At 27.8% G+C, this 24,442-nt stretch overlaps 2 protein-coding genes across 2 annotated transcripts; both read right to left on the bottom strand.

The window, feature by feature from the left end:
* Positions 1-1,063: 1,063 nt before the first annotated feature.
* On the bottom strand, positions 1,064-5,359 carry LOC130940159 (uncharacterized). The gene is made up of 2 exons (XM_057868218.1): positions 4,847-5,359; positions 1,064-1,998 (listed from the first exon to the last, which is right to left on the bottom strand). The coding sequence occupies exons 1-2, from the start codon at positions 5,182-5,184 to the stop codon at positions 1,149-1,151; spliced, it is 1,188 nt and encodes a 395-aa protein (XP_057724201.1). The 5' UTR covers positions 5,185-5,359; the 3' UTR covers positions 1,064-1,148.
* Positions 5,360-15,265: 9,906 nt separating this feature from the next.
* Positions 15,266-18,208, bottom strand: LOC130941399 (cytochrome P450 71D11-like). Its single transcript, XM_057869887.1, has 2 exons — positions 17,280-18,208; positions 15,266-16,193 (listed from the first exon to the last, which is right to left on the bottom strand). Exons 1-2 carry the CDS (start codon positions 18,168-18,170, stop codon positions 15,567-15,569), a joined length of 1,518 nt encoding a protein of 505 aa, XP_057725870.1. The 5' UTR covers positions 18,171-18,208; the 3' UTR covers positions 15,266-15,566.
* Positions 18,209-24,442: the final 6,234 nt, after the last annotated feature.

Raw genomic sequence — 24,442 nt, 5'->3', positions numbered from 1 at the left:
GTCTTTGGGCGGTGGATTGCTTCGAGGTATCATATTGTCATGCTGTCGCTTATTGGCGGCCACGACCTGGCTTACTTCCTCATCATTTATGTATTCCCTTGCAATGTTTTGGATATCATGCATGGTCCAAACCAGTTTGGTAGTCAGGTGTTTCCAAAAATTTTCATTCATGAGGCCATTGGTCAAGCAAAGGCTGGCCACAAAATCCGTGATTCTGTCGATCATTAGGCATTCGTCGTTGAACCTATCGAGGTATTTCCTTGTAGGTTCGTCTTGTCTTTGTGTGATTTCGAACAGACTGATCGGGTGCTTTACTTTGGCGATCCTAGTAGTGAAGTGTATCATGAACTTCCTAGAGACGTCGTCAAAACTGGCTATTGAGCCGTGGAGGAAGGTGTTGAACCACTTGATTGCGGCTCCTTCCAGGTTCATCATGGCCTCGACGGCCGTGAGATGTTCCTGTGGATCCTTCGTCTTGTCGTACTTCACGTCGATTGGCTTGTCGAAACCCGTTGGTAGCTTGGGCTTTAGGATTCTCTCGATGAATTGGGTGACACCCATGATCACATGCTCACTCCTTGTTCCCTTGGAATCTCGTCGGTTTCGTCTGTCATCGTCGTCATGAGGGAGGAAGGGAGGCCCAAATTTGGACAAACGGGTTAGAGACTATTCCGATGAGAAATCTGGGAATCGGGTCCAGAACAATTGAAAACTTTTAAATGGGATAAAAATTAAGAGATTGGACATGATTGAAGAATTTGGAGTGACGGCAACAAAAAGAGATGATGTATGTTTGATTCTCATCATTTATCATTTTTCGTGTTAAAATCACTATGAAATTTATCTATTGATAGTTATTTCTATGAAAATATCTTTATTTGATTGAATATATTTGATTGAATATGTTTGAGTGAAGTATTTAACAATTTGTATATACTATATTATGTCTTTATAAAATTTAACTATATTTTATATTTTGAGGGTTGAGCTTTTGAAATCGACACTTGCAATAAAAGTACTTTCGGATTGTTCGTAGCAATAAAAGCATATATCTTTCATTTCTTTTTTTTTCTTTTGTTTTCTTGAATTTTATATCCAAATAGTTTTCAAACTAGTATGTGCATAAGAAACGAATGACAAGGTGGTCATCACTCCCATTTACACATAATTTGATGAGTGTGTCTGAAACCATAAGTTAAGACAAAGCTTCCATCCATTCTCTTCAAAACAAAGCTTTCCACAAGCACATAACACCCAAAATTTTCCCATTGAATTCCCCCTTCAAATTTCTCATCTCTAATTATCCTCTCTTGCCTCTTATTCCTACCCAACCAACCACCTCTTTCTTGCTCCCATTTCATTCTCTCCACAATAACCAAATTCAATCCAACACTAACCTCTCTTCCCACACTAAACCAAACCACTCCATCAACACCATTCCCTTCACCCCAATCAGCTTCCTTTCCACCCACCATAGCAAATTCTGTTTCAACAACAACATCCACTAACACCCCATCATTACCTTTACTACCAATAACACTACTATTCTTCACTGACAAAACCTTCTCCCATCTTTGCTCAAGTGTCAATGTGTAAAACATAGATTTTTCCATTTGGTCCTTGAGTTCCATTCCTTCCTTCACAAACATAAAGGGACAGTACCAATTCCCAATGACCACAGAACCAGAACTATCATTAGACAATGGGAAATCAAATGCCGGTAATTGACCGCGCAACAATTGATTTAGGCCAAGAGCTTCTTCCAAATTGTAATTCTTGGGTGTAGAAGCTGCAACATTCCAACCTTCCCTCCTTAAGAATAAAGGAGGGAACCCATCAGGAGCAACAGACTTTGCATGGAAACCAGAACTCTTCTTGATTATCTCGAATTGTTGATATTCGTTAAAAGGGTCCAAAGGTCTTGGTTTAACATCTTTCACAAAATTGAAGCATAAACAAGTTCCCATATCCTCTTCATTTGAACTTGTACATGCCTCCCTGCTCGTCGACATAACAAAACAGTTTGTTAGAATAGAATAATAATATAGCCCTTACTCATATACATAATAAAATAATGATTCCATCGTTAAATATGTCTAGTATCTACATAGTCCTATCAGTTTTTGTTTCAATAAAATAATGATTCCATCGTTATATATATATATATATATATATATATATATATATATATATATAGGTGAGGTCTCTGGTGGCCTAACAATAGGTGGCTAAGCATGGCCAAAAAGTTGACTAGCCCTTCAATAGATGACACATGGCGAAGAGTTTACTTATCATACATTTAAGGGGAATGTTGAGTGTAGTAAGTGCCATAAATTACTGATGGCAAAAAGAGAAATGCAATACAAAAAGCTATTTTTGTCTCTTGAGCCTTATAGTAATTAAATCAAAAAAATTTCTGCTACTTTTTATTTAAAAAAAATTGATAATAATAAAAGAGAGAGATAGTTTACAAAAAGAAAAAAAAACATATAAGATGATGAATTATTTTTTTAATATATTATATTTGTAAAATATATTAATTTAATTACACATTTTCATTCATTTAAGAGTAATTTTATCTATCCATAATAAATTTAAATGTTACTAAAATTTAATTTTTTTATATTATTATATTATAATTATTTGAAAATAAAGAGATTATAATATATTAAAATATTATACCTTCATTGCTTTTTGTTATTAATTATTTTAAGTTTTTTCTTTTTGTTTTATAATTTCGTCCGCTTTCAATTTTTTTCCAACGTAGATGTAATTATTGGTTTTGGAAAATTATTTTAAAAACAAAAACATTAATATTTTAAATGTGTAATATATATTCGATTTGTTCCTTTTATCTAGTCAGTTTAATATTTTTTTTAAAGTATTACTTAAAACTAAAGTGACTAATTTAAAAGGAATAAATCAAATATATATTATACATTTGAGATAGAAAAAGTCTAAAAAATTAATTCCACTATAAGTTAACTAAGTTAATTTTTTTTATTTTTAATTTTAAAATTTTAAAAATTAGAATAGTAGAATTTTTTTTCTATAACAGACCTGTTTTTCAATTAGTTAGTTTAAATTGGTTTTCTCCTAATTAATTTCCTAGCAAAACTGTTTGAGATATAATTTCATGTCTTTGTTTTAAAATAATTATCCAAAACCAATAACTAGACCTATGTTAAAAAAAATAAAAGAAGACAAAATTTAAAAAAAAATAAATAATTGATAACAAAAACAATGAAAGTATACCTTTTTTAGTATAATCTAATCTATTTATTTAAAAAAAATGTCCAAATAATATAATAATATAAAAATAAATCTTAGTAACATTTAAATTTATTATGAATAGATAAAGTTACTCTTAAGTAAATAAAAATATGTAAATAATTAGTATTTAATTATATTAATTAAATTTTTAATATAAAATCATATTTTTTATATTTTTATTTATAATTTTTATAATATATATTTCACAAATATAAAATATTTAAATAAAATAGATTCATCATCATCGTATCTCTCTAATTATTATTTTTTTAGACATTTTATTATTCTTTAAACAAGAAGTTACAAAGATTTTTGTTTCTATTTGCTCACGATACATAAGTTTTTTGGTTTGCCATTCTTAGATAATTAATTTTCAGTTTTTGTTCTATCACTGCAAAGACCCACAAGAAAAAATAAAATATTGCATTTTTCCTTTTGCTCTAACAATAAACTTTTTTTATTCATACATTCCTTTAAATATATAATAATAAGTTTACTTACTACATATCCACATGTTATCCTTTAAATGGTTAGTCAACCTTTAGTCATGCTTAGCCATTTTTTATTGAGCAACCATAGACATCACCATATATATATATACTAGGTAGCAGCAATTTTGGTGTTTTGTAACTATCAATTGGTCATCAATTATATTTTTAATAGTGTGAGATTATATCTAGTAGTGGGAGATCACTCACTTTTATTTTGATGGTTAAGTGCTGACTAGAAAACACAAAAATTGCTGGCTCCTTAGACTTTTCCAAAAAAATATAGTGACGTGACGAAAGCAAATCAATCATTTATTTATATAAAATATATATTAAAAATAAATTAAATAATATATTATATTTATATATAAATAAATTGATAATTAATTTTAGAATATAAATAATATTTTTAAAAACCAATACTTATGTGGCAATCTTACATATAGTGTCACATCAACTTTTTTTATCAACAGAAATTAAACTACTTAATTATTAATTATTTTTTGCAAATATTTTTTTAATTCTTAGAGACTAATGCTAATGCATTCTATATAAAATAAAAAGTACAGTGTTTTTTAAACTTTAAAATTTAACTCTTAAATTTTAAATTATATATCATAAAATTTAAATTTTAAATTCTAAATTCTGAATAATTATAAATTCTAAATCTTAAATTTAAATAATTAATATAAAAATAATAAATTAAAAATTAAAATTTATTTAATAAACAAAGAATACAACACTGTACTTCTTACTTAATAAAAAAACTAATCATCTTTAAAAAATATTTTTATTATTTTTCATATTTAAAATATTTTTGTCGGTGCCTCAATCTTTCGAAATAGTTTTAGTAATTTAAAAAAATTTCACACCCTAAATAACATATGTGCCAGTATGAACACTTCTCTCTAATTTCAAATTCATATATTCTTATGTGCTCCTATTGAGCAGAGAACATGATATACCGTTTTAAATTCGCAAGAAAAATTCATCGATATCCATAAAACTAGAACATATCAATTTCAAGTCAAGATCATTTTGTGGATTCAAGCATGAAGGGATCGGACAAAGATTAGCATACATACCCTTGATGGTTTCCTTTCCTCCATATAACATAGTAGCGGTTGGAAGACAAGGGCTGATTAAGAACTGGAATGAACATAACTTCGTCGTAATCCGTTGTGGACACTTGATGAACTTGATCTCCTGTTCTATGAACAGTATAACTGACGGTTAGATTCTTGCTCTGAGGAAAAGGGAAATGATTGATGTTACTGTTCTTCAACAAACCAAAGAACCAGTAGCTTTGTGCTTCTTCATCTTGGAGAACAAGATAACCTGAATTTGGACCCTCTGAAGAAGGTGTCTCAGAAAGGGCATTAACGTCTTTCTTTAACAATGAACGAGGCCTTGTTGAATACATTCTTGATTCTTATTAACTTCTACTTTCTCTTCTTATTCTTCAAGCTTCGTCTCATATATTAAAGCGTTGTATGGAATATATAATAGATGCCTACTTCTCATTAGTACCGAAAGTAAATCAAGCAAACATGAGTTATCTCAAGCTTGAGCTCAATTCTTTAATAGTTTATTAAGCTGAATTTGTGAATTTGTGAACCGAGCTTAAACTTAAAATTGAGCTCACAAATTAAATGAATCGGACTTAAACTTTGATAAACTCAGCTCATTAGTTTATGAACTAATTTGATTATATATAATTATTAATATACATATTTTATATAAATCTATATTTTTAATATTATATATATATATATTTATTGATTCCACTGTTAGTCAATAAAAAAAATGGTTCATTTTCAACGTGAATCCTTGTCAAGTTTTAATCCCAATTTCTATTTGCTAGTCAATAGAAAATATAATTAATTGATATTATTTACTCATTTAGATTTTAATGTATAAAATTAATCTTTTAAATATTTTTTAGTATGTATAAGCTATAATTTATTGATATAAAATTATAGATTATGTTTCTGTTATTTGAGACAATTTGTGAGTTCGAGCTCGCTTGTGAGTTTTTGGCGAGTTGAGCTTGAGTTTAAGAAATATGCTCGATTGTTAATGAGTCGAGTCGTGAGCCAAGCTCAATTTTTGTGAGCCGAACTTGAACTTAGTCTAACTAGACTCAACTCGACTCACTTTCAACCCTATCTGTCACTTAATGACGTACAATAAATTTTAAAGAGTAATACAACTTAATTAACAAATATTATTATTTTTTGTCAATATTTAATTAGTAATAATTTACACACATATTTATAAAAATTTTATACAAAAAAATATATAATTTATCTAGATATTTATTATTAGAGTTTGTATATATGAATTAATATAATTTATATTCGTATTTTTTAGAATTTATATACATAAATTAATAAAATTTATTTGTTAAAGATAATTTAATTTTTATGTTGGTCAAATAATAATAAAAAATATTTAAAATTATTGATTTCAAAAAGTTTTTTAATTTTAAATTCACATTAAATTAAAGAATATTCCTGAATAAAAAATCAAATGTGACAATAATTATCAACAATTTATTGTTGAACTATAAGGATTAAAATGTATAGATTTTTTTTTGTTTTTTAAAATGTATAATTTTTTTATATTATTGATGATAATATCCAAAATAATAATCGAATAGATTTATTTTTTTTATTTATTTGTCTCTTATTGTTATATTTTATTGTATTGAGTTTTTTTGTTAAAATAAATAAACAATAATATGGACGGCCAGAAAACTTTTAGACTATTCAACTATTTTTGCCAAATCCGAAAGCCAAAATGTAAAATATCCTAACAAATTCAAAGTTGGGAAATTTCTTATTGGTTGAGTAGTTGACTTTGACAAGTTGACATCCTATTGTGATTATCCTTACAATAGTGGTAGTAAATTAACGAAGCTACAAGTTAGTAAATATGGCTAGAATTTTTGTGCGGTACGATAGGGTGTAGATTTAGTCTTAGTTAGAGATGGTAATGGATAGAGTATAGTAGAATTTGGATCTAACTTTAATTTTATTTATAGGTTGAAATTTTAATTTGTGAGTATCTGACTCTATTTACGAGTTACAAAAAATAACAACATTATTATATAATTTGATGATAATTTAAAATAGAACTTATTTTTATGTAAAAAAAATATTAAATTATCAATTAATACTTTTTTTAGTGGTTAAGGATCTTTTGTATTTAGTGAGAGATCTTTGATTCAACATTCATTTAAAACATATTTTTATATAAATATATAACATAAACATATATAGAATGCGAGTTAGTCGGATAGAGTTGAGACTCAACTCACATCCTACTCAACTCACACGAAAATTCTACCCTACCAATTGCGAATCGGATTGACAACCCTACCCAATCGGATGGGATCAAATTAAGTACCCGAATAGGTACATATTACCACCACTAGTCTTAACTTTATTTGATCAATTCGCATTATATATATATATTATATATATATACTTGGAAACAAATAGGTCGTCCGGTGATCGGATTCTACTTTTTCCGTGGCGGTTCATCCATAAGTAAATGTTTCTCTTTCTTCCTTTATCTCTTTTCTGAGGACCCCTCTTGCTCCATCTCGAGTTTCCAATGGAGAAACTTCCCTTGCAACAAATGGAATGCAAGGAAAGCCATTTCTTTGGTTAATCTTCTCGGACTTTTCATCCACAAGATCGGAAAAACTAATCGAGTGTTTTGGATTCGGCTACGTTTACATTTTTAAAAGTCCACTTGACCTTCCAGAAGCTTCTTTTTCTATTGGAATTAATGCTGCACATGAAGGTGCAGGTTGATGATGTTGATGGAGTAGGATCGGGTCACCACACATTTTGGGTTTTGTCAAAGATCAATTATTCAATTGTCATTGCTTTGGCTGTTTTTCTTTTGGATTTATTTTATTATTTTATAAAATAATTTCAATACAAAATTACGATGACAACCTTGGTCTAATTACAAAGTGGGATATATTATTGAGCATTTGAGCTTATATTCCAGGTCAACATTGAAATAATAATAATCCACATGTCGGTGATTACATTCCTTGAATAATCTTAGGCACCAATAGCCATGCAAAACACCGCCACTACAGATTGAGACCTATGCATGTGTATATCTTGGTCCACAATTTAATGAGACCTAAAATGATTTAGAGTTTAGTTTATATAGTAAGAATTTAGACTATATTCTAAGACTTATCACTTATTCATTTACATTGTGTTTGAAATTTGAATGAGAAGAATTTGGAAAAAAAAAATAAAAGAAAAAATTGGATAAAAAATTTAATTTTTTATTGTTTAGATCACAAAAAAAATTGAATGAAAAATAAAAAAAAATATGTGAGACTTATGTAAAAATTTTATCCTAAACGTTGCCAAGAAAATTAATAGAAAAGGATAAACATAATTAAAATTTTATATTTATCCTTTTAGTTTTAATAGTTTTAATATATTATTATAATAAAAATTTATATTTAAACATTATATATATATATATATATATATTAGATAAATAATTTTAAATTAAATATATGAAATTATAATATTTTATAATATTTATAAAATACAACAAAATATAAATAAACAAAAATATTTATATTTTATTTTATTATAAGGGTATTAATATAATTTTATACTATTATAATTTTTTCTTCTTATTTTTCTTTCTATTCAAACAAATAAATTTTTTTTCTATTTTCTTTTTATCTATTTTCTCTTCATCCAAATAACACACAAATAACTCTATTTTTTCTTTTATTTTCTCTCTTTTTATTTTTTTCTTTTTATTTTCTTTCCTATATCCAAACAAAACCTTAGAAAAAGAGATTTTAATAACTTCCTTAACAAGAAAAAAATGGTTATCCACTTTTAAAGATAAAATTATATACTCTAAAAAATAATTATCTATTATACTATAAATACATTAATACTGTTAAGTATATTCAAAACTCAATCTATTAAAAAAATCTATTTAAAATTTTTATTAACTTAAGCATCGGAGCTTGCAGGTATCACCTCCACCTCCTCACAGAAAATTCAGATGACAACATTTCAATACCAAAAGAAATTGGACACTGTCTTAAAAGAAGTCTAGACTTCACATTTAAATTAGAAATCAACCCAGTTTTAAATAACTCTTAAATAAAACAGTCATTATATATAGCTTTTATTAATTTTCAATTTTGTATACATACTAAATTTAGTCTGTACACAACAAAATATTCTTAAGTTAATCTCCATGCATACTAATACTAATATATAGTTGAATGGTAAATACATTTTCTTTTTCTTTTTTACTTTTGAATTTAAGTTCAAGAAGGAAGTGAAAAAAGAAAAATAGGGCGACATCATAGGTTTTTCTGAAAATAAATTTTCAGTTTATTTGTTAAATAATTTGTGTCGTTGATAGAGTATAATCTTTTGACATATAACGAAGTGAGATGCGCGAATTTTGTATGAATTTTGAGGATTTACGCGTCCATATTTAATCCTTATTCTTGCTAGTAAATAGTAAAAAATTTACATATTTCTGTTAGTTATATTCCTTAGAGCTAATATATGTATGAACTATTCCTATTAATTCATAATAATTCATTATTATTCTATTCTTTGTCATTTGTATGTTTTGCAGTAATGGATATCGAAATATGTATTACCTGATATTTGATATAAGTTTAAGTTGAGACACACCAAGCTACTGTGATCCTTTTTTTTTTATCGATTGTTATAGTAATTTTTTTTTTATTAAAAGAAAAATTCGAACTCACAATCTCTTAGATGAATATAAAAACATTATGTCATTTAAATTATAACTTACTGCTAATAATTGTTATAGTATTTTCAACCACCAAAATAATGAAAAATAAATTCAATCTAATTACATTATTAAAAATTAATTAAAATATTACTATCACACGTACTTAAATACTTAAATACATTTAAATAAGTCATTTTTGTTGGTATTGTCGTTAAAAACTAATAAATTTAAACACATACACTTATTACATTATTATCAATTCACTAATATTATATTTAAATAATTTTATTATAATGCACGTTATTAATTATATTTTTCTAATTATTCATGTATCTAGATTGACCTCATAAAAATTGGCCATAACGACATAATTAAACGTGACTCTACTCAGAGGCGGAGCTACATTGTAGTCAAAGGGGGCAATGGCCCCCTCTAATTTTAATTTTTTATATATAAATTATATATAAATTTCAGTTTAGTCCCCTTAAAATTTTATTTTAGCGTTATTTTATTATATAAATATTTTTTGCCCCTCTTTAATCTTTCATCTAGCTCCGCCCCTGACCCTACTTATCTAAATAAGTATCGACTCCTACTATCTCTTCCACTCTTTTAAAAAGAAAATTTTAACAAACTCCCTGTTAAAAAGGGAATAACCAACCCACTATTAAAGGTATAACTACTCAAAAGATGGTTATCGACTCTGCACTATGTATATAAACACATTGGCACTCTCAAGTATTTTTTAAATCTAATCTACTGAAAAATCTGCTTAAATCCTTACTAACTTAAGCATTGGAGTCCCTTGCAGGTACCAACCCCCACCTCCTCACAAGGAACTCGAACGGCAGCACCTCGCCATCAGAAGATGTTGAACGCTACCACAAAAAGGAGCTTGGACCTCACGTTCAGGTCCAAACTCATCCGTTTCAAGTAACCCTCAGAACATTGGCGCTGTTGTCGAAAACCTGAAAATCAAGACCGTATGATGGCGCACGACAACCTAGAAGATGGACACACAACTTTCAGTTTGAAAATACACCGACCTGAAACATTCGGGTCAAGAGATTCCACAGATATCATAAGACTTGTCCACGGACATCAAGGTCGGCTGAAACAACTCTACCAGGAGTTAGAGCGACAATGAGAATCTGAAAAAGCCCTGAGAAGGGAAGTTCGACGACAAAGAGAATTAGAAGAAAAGCTATTGAAATTGGAGTCTGACTTCAAGGGTAGAAGAACCCGAGCTGACCGAGAAGAAACACCTCTAACGGATAAAGATTCATTCATAGAAGAAATCATGCAGGTTAAAGTCCTTAGAAATTTTAAAAACCCAGATATGGATCTTTATGATAGAATCACCGTTCCGAGACATCATTTGAGTAATTTCAAAAGTCGCATGTACTTGGCAGACACATTGGACGCAATTTGTTGTAAAGCCTTCCTGACTATATTAACTATGGTGACTATGAAGTGATTTAATAGTTTACCTCCTAGATTGGTCACATGCTTCAATGATTTGACAAAAAGCTTCTTTATCTAATTTTTAATGCAAAAGGATAAGGTCAAATATACGCCAAGTCTCGTAGGGGTAAAGCAAAAAGTCGGAGAATCTCTATATGTTTATATAAAAAGTTCCAATAAAGCATGCCTTGAGATTCAGAGTCTACCTACGAAAGCAGTTATCATGGAACTGGTCAACGACCTCAGTGAAGGACCCTTCTCTCAATCCATATCTAAGAGGCACCCGACTTCTTTGTTGTATGAGGTATAAGAGCTAGCTAAAAAATACATTAATATGGAAGAAACAATCATTTAAGGAAACCTGTCTCAAAATAACACAGTCAATATATCCCCCTCGAGATAAAGAGAATGAACCAAAGAAAAAAGAAGAATACAACTCGGACAAAACTCAAAAGTATCACAACTACACTCCCATTACGAGTTTACTTTGTTGATGTCTACACAGAGATCTGCCACACAGAAAAGATTCAATTTTTCATAACGATAAAAAATAAAAAATATGAAAACAGTCAAAATATTGCGAGTGCTGCAAAATCTACGATTATTCTGTTAATGATTGCTATGATTTAAAAAATGAGAAATTGGCTAGAAGGTCGGTTGAATAGGTATTTAGCAGACGGGTTGGACAATCAGAACAAAAAAAAGAGATAGGATGACAGAGTTTGCCAAAACTGACTTTCATGAACTTCTGAGAATCACATCCACACGATTGTTGAAGGATTCGCAGGAGGAAGAGTACTAAAATCCTTCCGCAAAAGACATTTAAAAAAGTCTACCCAGCCGGTAAAAAAATCGAGGTGTCTGACCTTTCAGTTATTGCCTTCACAAAAAAAAAATGCTCAAAGGGTAGTGTCTGGTAGGGGTGTACATAGCTTGATCCGGCCTGATCCCAAATATTTTAGGGCTAATTTGGTATGATTTCACCAAGTTTATGGTCGGGTAAGGGTCTCAAAAATAGATCTTGTCATTATTTCGAGTCGGATCCGGGCCAAGACGAACCCGACTTCACCCGACCCATATACACCCTAAGAGAACTAAAAAAGATATATATTTTAAATTAATTTTAATATTATGATATATTAATTATAAGCTTATTGTTTTATTTTTTAATCACACTTGTTAAATTAGAAAATAGATCAAAGAAGCATCAAATTAGAATTTATAAACAAATTCAAGTTCAAATATGAATATCAATTTTTCGGTAATAAATTTTTTCTTTATAAATAAGTACTCATAAATAGATTTTTTTATAAATAAATTTTTTTTTTATAAATTATTGTTAAAATTTTAAAAACCCAATTTTTATTCGATTTAGACTCGATATAGTTATGGCTCAAAAATATTTAAGTTTTATCAAATTTAAAATCGAATTAAAATCTAAATAATAGACTCCATATATATTTAAAGTTGAGTCTAAGTGAAAACAAACTCGAATTTACCCAACTTATAAACACCGTTAGTATTTGGACATGAGGATTCTGTAGTGATCACAATTATACTTCTCAATATAAAACCTCAAAGAGTTGTATGGAATAATATATGCCTACCTGTCAGTCAATAAAGTAATGTAAATTTTAAATTCACATTAAATCAAATAATAATAATATGGACAGCCATAAAACTTTCAGACTATTCAACTAGTTTTAAGTTTTAACAAATCTGAAAGCCAAAATGTAAAATATCCTAATAAATTTGAAGTTGGGAAATTTTTTATTGCTTGAGTTGTTGACTTGACATCTATCCTATTTGTGATTATCCCCTGCAATAGTGGTAGTAAATTAACGAGGCTCATTTTTTAGGTATAGATTTTTTTGAATGTATTATTTATAGTTATAGAAAATTTGTGTGTTTTTAATCAATATAAAATCAAATTTTTTTAAATTTCAAAACACAAATTGAAAGCACTGAATTGGGAGGAAAAAAAATAATGGTCGGATTTGAGGAGAGTTAAATTTAAATTTTGGAAATTCATAAATTGAAAGGTCAATTTTATAAAAGTTCACAAATCAAAAAGTCAGTTTTATACTTTAAAATTTTAAAAAAATTAAAATTTACATATTGGATAGTCAATTTTATAAAAGTTCACAAATCAAAAAAATTGATTTTGTATTTAAAAATTTTTAAAAATATTAAACTTCACAAATCAAAAAATTAAATTTATAATTTTTATATATAAAAAATATACCAAGTTTTACACATTATTAAAAATATTACTATAAACTCAATATCAAAATTAAAAATGAATTAAGGAAGCTACAAGTTAGTTATATGTGATCCTGAATTTTAAAATAAATTGTTTGATTTGCTTATTTGTTTGTTTCTTTTTTCTTGGAATTAAAGCGGAAACTACTAGGAAGTTGGATGCGATCTACTTGCTATTTAGAAGAAATAAAGAGAGCTAATGATGAGTTTGGAAGATGGAATATATAAATTTTGAAAATTTTTTAAATAAATAAAAATTATTTTATATTTGAATAATATTTTTTAAAAAAATTTAAAAATTAAAAATATCTTCTATTTTTATTTTTTTAAATAAAATATTGTTAACTTAAAAAAATATTTTTTAATAAAAATATATTTTTTAAAAATATATTTAAATATATTTAAAATTAAAAAATACTTTATTCAAAAAAAAATTTTCACTTAAAAAATCAATTCAACCCTTATTCTATTTTCCTGTCATTGATGATGATCTGTATCATCCTATCAAACGCGGCCATTAAAGAAATCGAAAATATTAATGATATAACTTCTTGACTAAGATTGATAAGTGATCCTTCTTGGGAAGCAATTCGTTTGATGAGGTTGTAGATAGAGTTAGAAGTGAGTAAAAGTAATTTATGAGAGAGTTTAAATTCTATTTATTAATAGGTTGTTGTAAATTTGTGAGCGAACTTAAATTTAAAATTTAGCTCATAAATTAAACGAGATTAGCTTGAGTTCATTAGTTCGTAAGTTAATTATATATATATAATATTATATAATTAAATTATTAATATATATATATTTTTTATATGTATTTAATTTATATTTTTAATAGAAGCAAGTATTATTTTGATTCTTAAAATTTAAGGTCAAAATTAAATTCGTCTCCAATATTATTTTTTATTTAAAATTATTTCCACGTCTTATTTAGTATTAAAATTGTCATTTTGAATTTTTACGAACAAAAATACTATTCACCACCACTACTTTTACCACCACCACCACTACCACCTTCTTTACTCCCACCAAATACCAATAATCATATTCAAGCGGAGCAGAGGCGAGAAGAGGCAGGAGCGACGAAGCGGCTGCAGTGAAAAATTAGAGGTGTTGAAAGGTGAATTAAGGTAAAGAGAAGGTAAATAAATTAAGATGTTTTTTTTTATTGTAGTAGATTTTGTGGTATGTACAACCTAATAATAATCGGCTAGAATTGGGTAAATCTCTATTAATTACCTAGCAAAATTCAATTTAAATATAGTTAAAAAAAATTAACCATTAAACATGCTTCTCTCGTTAATATAATCTAAAAAAATTAAGTCCAATATAAAATTTAAAAAATTAAATATAGTTAGAAATTAAAGAATTAACCTCGACTCTAAACAATACAAAAAAATATCACAATAACAAAATATATGCACCTAATCATTGAAAGAAATTGATAAATTAATTTTAAAATATAAAGCAAAATACAGAAATTCTTGAATTATATCTCCATTATTATTACCATTAATAACATAGAAACAGACATCATTAATTAAGTTCATATCTTTAAAAATTTTCACAAAAAAATCAGCAGAATTTTTCTTTAAATTAGAGGTCTCTATCAAATAATATTCTCATTTTTTCAAATTAAACAATTACATTATGATTTTAAACAATCAAACAATCAGTCAAATATCCAATTCTAATTGTTTCAATGCATATTTCTTTATTATTCTGCAATTTTCAACAAACAAAGTGTCGATAAAAAATTACTAGACATTCTTCTCTCATTTTGATCCTATAAATGTATTCTTGAAAAAAAAATAATCAAATCCATCATATAACTCAAATATTTAAATGTAGTTAGAAAGAACCAACTTCAAATTCCAAACTGACAAACTACACAAAAGAAAACAGCACAATCAAGGTAAATATGCACCTAATCATAGAAAGAAGTTGATAAATTAATCTTATAACATAAAATATAAAGCAAACCATTGCCATTAATGATTTGCGCGCGGCATTTCATACATCCAAAGCTATTCAATAGTCATCATATGGAAACATATTGCTGGAAAATTCAAAGATGAAAAAGTCCAAGGGCAGTAATTTTGTGTTTTGTGGCCAACACTCAACCATCAAAAGAAAAGTGAGTAATCTTTTATTATTAAATATAATCTCACACCATTAAAAACAATATTGATGGCCAATTGATGGTTACAAAACACAAAAATTACTGGCGTCCTAGTACTCCTCTTTAAAGATTACATTACATAATTTGTTGAGTATATGTTATTCATGATGCAATTAGATCACAGAACGAGAAACCACAGGAATCAAGAACAAGTCAGATTTTTTTACAACAGATGCTCCAAATAACTCAGACATATCCAAATCCTCACTTTTAATCCCACTAGGAAGCTTCCAATCAAAGTGATACAACAGCAACGCAAGGATTAACTCAACACTTGTAACACCATAGTTCATTCCGGGGCAAATTCTTCGTCCAGCACCAAACGGAATGAACTCAAAATTGTTACCTTTGAAATCAATTGAGCTATCAATAAACCTCTCAGGAAAAAACCTCTCCGGTTCAGTCCAGTAGTTAGGATCCGTTGCAATGGCCCATGCATTGATTACCATCTTGCTTTTGGTTGGTATGTGATATCCATTGATTTCGCAAGCTTGTCCGCATTCCCGTGGAAGCAAAAGGGGACCGGCAGGGTGTAATCTCAAAGTCTCTTTGATAACTGCTTTCAAGTATTTCATTTCTTCAATGCAAGTTTCATCAATAAACTCCGCTCCTACTCTTGTGTCTAATACCTCTCTTACTTCGGATTCTGCTTTCTTCAATATTTTTGGATTCTTCATCATCTCAGCCATCGCCCAGTTAATGGTAGTTGCTGCTGTGTCACTTCCGCCGGTGAAGACATCCTAGAAGGAGAGGGAGAAACATGTCATACCATTTAGTTGATTATCTATTTGGTTAAACCACTCCAAGAATGATAATGCATCTAAATTAAGGTGAATGCTATTATGTCTATCACATTGTACTTAAATTATTAAAAAGAGAAAATAAATAATATTTAATAAATTTTACATAATTTATTTTTTATTTTAAATATTTTATTTTTTATTTTAAAAGATAAATTAGACAATTTAGATATTATAACAAAAACACCATAAAACTCGTCCTAAATTAAATACGATTTTTTCTTAAACATAATGTGAAAATTTTAAAAGAAAACTGAATTTATATATATATTTTTTGGTAGTTCAATTTTTTTTCTAATAATTTAATAATATATTTTTAATTTATATTTTTAAAGAATATTAATTATTAGAATAAAAAACAATAAATTTTGCTGACTATTTAACATTTCTCAATTATAAAAGTATTGTCTACTTTCATTAGTAATTTACTTTTATTAAACCAAATTATCCTAATATTAAAAAAATCAGAATATATATATATATATATATATATATATATATATTTTTTTTTTCATAGTTATTAGAATAAATGACGTCTAAAGATTCAAAATTTATTTATCCAACACACATTAAAATTTTGATTAAAAGTAATATATCCCCTAGCTAAACGCCTAAACCTTTTATTGTTGGACAAAAATATCTACTTTGTTTTTAGTTATTTGGATAACAACATCTAAAACAAACACTAAGTAAAAATAAATAAATAAATAAATAAATAAACTAAAGACATTTTTTTTTTTTCGATGAGTACTAGGGCTAGTAGAATTTGTGATATGGGTAATGTTAGGTAGACAAAAAATAAATGCTAAATAAGGCAAGTTATGATTGTTTTTGGTTAATTTTCTTTGGTTACCAAATATTTCCATTGTGATATTTAACCATCAATTAACCATCATTAATATTTTTAATGGTATAAAATTAATCATTTTTCTTTTGATGATTAAATACTGGCCAAATTTCAACAAAAATACTGGTCCTAGGTCCTAGACTTTCTCTTCTCTACATGCAAGAAAGTGAATATACTACAAAGATGATAGCCTTGATATTGTTGTTGGTTAAGGGAAGATCCACATCACTACTACTATTCCCCTCAAATTTCAACAGAACATCAACAAGATCCTCCACTTCTTTATCAGTTCTTGATTGTCTATGATCATCGATGATGATCTGTAGTATCCTATCAACTCTCCAATGCAAATCCTCAAGCTTAGGCCTCATCCCAGTGAGGTTCTGAATCCATTTAGCCGATGGAAACAAGTCTCCAATGTAAAAACCTCCAGCCAGCTTCAAAACCTCTCTAACAACTTTAATGAACTCTTCTTGTTCATTGTACTTCTTGCCAAAAGCGGCCATGGAAGTAATAGAAAACATCAATGATATAATTTTTTGACTAAGATTGATAACGGATCCTTCCTCGGAAGCAATAATCCCTTTGATGAGGTTGTTGACCTCTTTCAGTTTCATTGGCAACTGTGATTGCACGCGTTTCGCGCTTAAAATTTCCGTAGTACATATCTTGCGTAGCAGTCTCCAGTATTCGCCATATGGCGAAAATGCTATGTTCGTGGAACCATAGAACACCACATCTGATGCTAGAGAGTACGGCCGTGATGCGAAATTCGCATCATGGGTTTTCAGTATCTCTCTAGCATACGCTGGTGAAGAAACAACAACGAAAAAGATTTCACCAAGTTGAAGATGCATTAAAGGTCCATATTTTTGTGCTAAGTCTCTTAGTTTTCTATGTGGTGCAGAACCAACAAGGTTGAGCATGTTTCCTATGATAGGTAACTTCCATGGTGATGGGGGTATATTTGGAATTTTGTGGGTTTTCTTGGCATTGTTTTGTTTGAGTGCGGCAATGATGGAGAGGAACAAAGAGAAAAGGGCTAGCAAGTGATAAATCTGAACTTCCATGGATGGATATGAAACAAAGGAGTAAATAAGGAGTGAAGTTTTTGAGGTTTGCTGAACGCGGCAATTCCAAATCTATGTATATATAAGGGTGGAAGCTACACTCCATTTGATGTGAAGTTGATAATCGAAATTAGTTAAATATAATTTGATTTATTTGACTAAAATTTTATTTAATAGCTCTCAACTATCAATTTTACGTGAAATTGACTGCACTTAAATTTTCACTATATATAAGAAAAATTAGGTGTCCATTAAAATTAGTAATTAGTGTAAAATATATTAAAATATAAATATATATTAAAAATAATTAAATAATATATTTATTTATGTATAAATATATTAGTAGTTGATTTTAATATTAGTTTTAGTGTAAACAAATCTTTTTAAAAAATGTTAATCATCTAATATTTATAAATTAATTTTTAAGAAAATAATAAGATAAATATTGAAAAATTAATTAATTTTAAAAAAATTTAGATCGAATAATTTGTTTTAAAAATATTTATTCTTTGAATTTTTTGATATTTTTTCCAATATTAGTCTTTCTCTCATTTTGAAGAAAGACTTGTTTTAATTATATTTTTTTAAAATTTAATTATCTTGTAATAATAACATAGAGATTAATATGTCTCACGAAAGTAATTTTTAAAAATGTTAAGAATAATAAAAATTTATTATAAAATAAAATATTTAATCTTAGACCAAATTAGATATTTACTCAAAATTATCTTGTAGGTTTTTTAAAATATTATGAATTAATTATTTCAAATATTTTTTATTATAAAATATTTGTTTTTTTTTTGTCTTAATAAAATTTAGAATATCTCTATTTTAGTGTCCATTTTAATTTGTTCTTTAAATACCGGCATAGAGTATTAATGTTGATATTACAAACTAACTTTTTTTTTTGTTGACTAACTAAAATACTAATTTGTTAGATCTAATTAATTTATCATTTTTATTAATTTTTCTAATTAAGTTGGTATCAAATCGAGAATAAGAACTCAAGCTAAGAAATCAGCCTTTGAGTGGACTAATATTATTGGTTCAACATCCAAATTGGTTTTAAGATCATTTTAAATTAAATAATTTATTTTTAATAAATTTTTATTCTCTTGTTGTCTTCAAAAATTATTTTAATAAAAAAGATTCATCTTTTTATCGTTTTAAAGAGAAACTAATTTGTCTTATAATGATATTATGGAACACAAGTGGAGGAGGTAAGACAACGACTGACAGTGAGAAGCGAGAAAATACGAGCGGCGACTGGTGGTAAATAGCAAAAAGAGGTGACGGAGACATATAAAGCCAATAAGTGAGATGTTACTGCTATATATGTCTGTTTTTATACCTAACCACAAGAAAGAAAGCGAGCCATTGTAAAACACAGACCGACGAGGTGATATTGAGGAGACAACAGCAAAAGTGTAGAGACGACGAATAGTGAATTTAGACAAGGCAATAGCGGTCAAAGTGCACAGACAACATGACGCTGACGGAGGAGACAGACAATAAAAGAGCTGACGGATACAGAATATTCGGCGACAGGATAGCGACCATGCGATGTTAATGATAGCGGTTTTGTAAGACTGAGAAAGTTGAGCTCCATTGCCGTTTTGAGAAGAATGCATTGAGAATACGTTGGAGGTGGAGAGGATTAGAGTTCAGAAGAAGAAAAGAAGAGGATTAGGATTTAGAAGAGAGATTTTGAATTTTTCGAGTTGGACTGGATAATTAATTAAAATTTTACTTGAATTTTTCGGTGGCAAAAAATTATTAATTTTAAAATTTCTAAAAACTGTTCCCGTCAATCAGATCTCTATTGCTTTTAATAAAATATTTTTAATATATTTGTTGGATAAATAAAATCTTAAAAATTTTTTACTATAAGACTATTAGGTTCTCTCACAATCTCACTTCTAAGTTTTAACCATATCTGTAATGTACGTTCGATCGATCCACAAAATAAAAAATAAATTAAAGAAAATTATATATAGTGCATGAATATGAGATGTGTGATTCCATTTTCATGGATATATGAATAATGAGATATATAATTCCATATTTTAAGATATTATTTGTCAGTCGAAAACTTTCTTTTGGACAACTACAAAGTAATAATATTTTAATTGGATAAAATAACGTTATATAATCCTAAATTTTAAATTCTAAATTAAAATGACTTTCTACAACCACCCCCCTTTACAACTAGAACCAAATCTAAAATTCAAGTCGTCAAATAATTCTATATGTGATTTTACCTAGGTCGTGTCACGAAACCTAAATAATTGTTTGAATAGAAGTGGTTTAATTTCTAATAATTGTTGAAATATTAAAACGTCAAATACAATGATCCAAGAAGAGAAAAAAGATGAAAAATCCCCTGTTGAAACAACCAATTTTATGATTCTTTTCTTATCATTCTTGACACTTTCTAATAAGATTCGATCAACTCAAAGACAAGGATCAAAATTATGTCTATATTAATTTGTATTTTCTTATTGTTACTGTTTTATTTACTTGAATATCGATGCAGTATAGTGTTTGTTTCGTAATGCATCATCAACAATGTTGTCAGTGTCTTCATCCCATGCTTTTAGAAGTATAAGACAAGAATCAAGATGGCATTGTTATTGCATTGTAACATTTGGAAAGGATTTAACTTTATATATTGAAACAAACAACAGTTGGGGATACAATCAATGTTATTATATTTTGGCATTTCTCTCAACTTCAAAATACCGTCCCTGGTTTTGTCTACATATATAATTTTAGAGTTAATAGCTTATTTATACAATATGTATAATAAGTTATATGAGTTATAAAATGAACAATATCTATAATATTCAGAATAACTATCTAGATATTAGGGATAATAAACATCTCTAATATAATGTCATGATACCACTCATCTCAGAGATTTACGCTGATGAAAAAAGATAACACTAATGGTTATATCTCTAATACTCTTTAAACCTCCATTATACGCATTGTATAAATATTCCATTGACTCCCTTTACTTTCCTATAATTTTATTGTATATAGCTATGGGTGCTTTACTTTTTTTTCTTTCAATAATTAAATTAAGACTAAATTTTCAGCATTTTATTTTTAACATAAATTATTAAATTATCTGTGAGAAAATTATTTTTTATCTTATTTTTTAATCTTGTCTTCATATTTTCATAGTTGAAAATGATCGTTATATAATAATTATAAAAATTAATATAATTAATATCAGACGAACCAACCTATTGATCAAGTAATATATTTTTTACTTTGTTGATTTTGCTAAAAATCTACGTAGATTCATGAATGTTTTTTAATATTGAACATTAAGAATAAAATATCCATGTTAAAAAAATAAATTAATCTTCTCTTATTTAATAAAATTTTTGAGATAATAATTGTCAATAGAAATTTTAGCAATGTAAAATTTTTGTAAGCATCCATAAATTATCGCAAAACTCAAACTTATTAGTAAATTCATTACTTGATTATTGAAATTTTGGATAAAGTATATTTTTTGTTCTTAAAGTTTGTTAAAATTTTTTAAAATATTTCTAATTTTTATTTTATTTTAATTTTGTTTCAAAAGTTTTCGATTTGCATTGAATATACTCTCGACGGCTAAATTTTCAAAAAATTTAAGACCAATCTAACAATAATGCATAAAAATTATGTTTGATTTGCTAGTGTTGAGAATTGTTCTTATGAAATTGTTGTTGAATTAGACTTAAATTTTTAAAAAAATTAGCCATCAATAGTATATTTGATGCAAATCGAAAACTTATAAGACAAAATTGAAACAAAATAAAACTTAAGAGTATTTTTAAAATTTTTGTCAAACTTTAAGGACAAAAAGTATACTTTACCGTTAAATCTTTTATGCAACTCTTGTAATTTCTTATAATTGTGACAAAGAAAAATTTCACCCTGAAATAATACTCAATTATAATTTGTCCCTGTACTTGTTTTAAATTCATCAATCTCTACATAAACGAGCAATTTCATATTTTGTTAGCATGTAACTCATTATGTCATTTACTAGAGGAACAAATGATATCGAGAATAAAAATTAATTTTGAGAAAAAGACATCAGATATAATAAGCATAATAACAATTTTTAAAAAATAATGTTTGTAACTCGTTCTATTTTTCTCTTATGTTGTTGGCACCATCATATTCCTAACCATGAATATTAGAGACATTAACACCATATCGAAAAAGAATATTACACAATTCTCATTTCAAAGTTAATACTTAAGTATCTTTTAACATATGGTTTTCATGGTGAATGGATGTACAATAAGTGGAATAACAACCTCAGAGAACATTCCGTTTTGCTCTTTTTTCAACTGTTTCACAAGTAAAGTTCATAAAAATAACAGAATATAGAGGCAAAAGTTAAAACATGATGATGTGGCATAGCTATAAGTATAAAGCGGCCAAAGAGCACCCATGCACATGTTTGTAATTAACATGGTTAGAGATTCATGCACTTGACAAGTCATGTATACCCTGTTACATTCTCAATTGTCTTCAACTTATCTTATTGCAAAATTTCAAAGTAGATCAGAGCTTATCTGCATTAAGCTTTTAGAGTTTTAAAGTTGGTGAAATTGAATACATGCACTCTTCTGAATTAGCGCAACAATTATTTTTTTTTTTCGGAGAAATTGGACGATCACAATTTTGGATCAGCCCCGGTTTTTGTGGTAACAAGAACATCTGTGTTGTGAAATATCGTATTTTTTGCTGAATTCAAAGCCCATATATGTTGGTTGGTTTATCTCCTTTTGTTGCACATTTCTTGGGCGGGCTGTTTACTCCTAATACATATCATGGATTTGGGTCTATCGTTATTAGGGTTGTACCAAAAATATTAAAATTTTCGATTTTAAACCCAATCTAAATTAGACCATTTTTAATAAAAATAATTCAAATTAAATTATATCTTTTAATTTTTTAATTTAAACCATTTCAATAATTTTAAATCATCCAGATCCATTTAAATAATAACTTTTCAGTGCACGTACAATTAAATGCTATACGCATATTATAAAAATTGTTCTCAAGCGAAAAAATATCCCCCATACAATTATTTTTATTGAATTACTCTTATCACTCAATTATTTTTTGAATAAGTGCCGACATAATAACTCGACTAAACTTGGGACTCACCATATCATTATTCACTTATCTTTTAACGAGTTATAACTCATTTTATTTTCTAAGCTTAACTTGAATCATATGATCAACAGACAAAGTTTGGAGATTGTGATCCGTCATCCTATAGCTCTCGGTCTTTATTGTGAATTATGAGTCATAACTCGACTTATTTGCCTTCATTCTAAATTTGTAACAGAAGATCTTAATAACTATTATTCTAACTTAATGACCAATAGTCATAACATCAATTCTATTCATCAACCATATGCCTATAAAGACACCAATTTCAATATCTCAAAGGAAACCATATGATAAGTTTTATTTCATATCTAACATTCTATATTCATAGAATTATTATATACACACACGATAAGTTTTATTTCATATCTAACATTCTATATTCATAGAATTATTATTATAGACCACAAGATAAGTTTATTTCAAGTTTAACATTCTATAATCATAAAATTTTTATACATCTTAAATATTTACTGACTTGAGTATCGGAGTGTCTTTTGTAAATATCCATTATCTGTGTTCTTCTTATTGAAGTATACATTCTTTAAGAACGAAGAAACAAGTTAAATTTTTTCTAAAACAAGATATACTTCAAAATTCATCCACACAATAACAAATTTTATCCTTTAAAAAATACTATCGATTCTTTTATGAAACATGTTGGGAATAGCCCTGTTATGGTGGGTAACCGGAGATTAGTCCAATGGATGGCGTTTGGCGGCCCAAGTGTATGGTGGAGGAGAACTCCGGGTATGTCCGCAGCTCGGGAGGCTCCGTCCGACTTGTGCTCGCGTGTGAATGGGGGGTGGTACCTGCAAGGACACTCCGATGCCTAAGTTAGCAAGGGTGTAAGTAGGTCTTAGAGAGTATTGGACTTAGGAATACCTGAGGTGTGTCAGTGTACTTATAGTGGTGAGCCAATAACCACCGTTGGAGTAGTGCCGTATCTTTAGGATAATAACCGTCCCATTATCTTAGGGAGGTTAAGATATGGCTTTATGAAGTGGTTAGAGAGATTTCAGGGGCGGTTACCCATTGAATGAGTATTTATCTGCCAGCTAATCTCACAACCGACTTCTTCG

Source organism: Arachis stenosperma, chromosome 1 (assembly GCF_014773155.1).
Source record: "Arachis stenosperma cultivar V10309 chromosome 1, arast.V10309.gnm1.PFL2, whole genome shotgun sequence".
Classification (NCBI taxonomy): domain Eukaryota; kingdom Viridiplantae; phylum Streptophyta; class Magnoliopsida; order Fabales; family Fabaceae; genus Arachis; species Arachis stenosperma.
The sequence above is the reverse complement of the archived record's forward strand: the minus strand, read 5'-3'. Positions and strand labels throughout refer to the sequence as shown.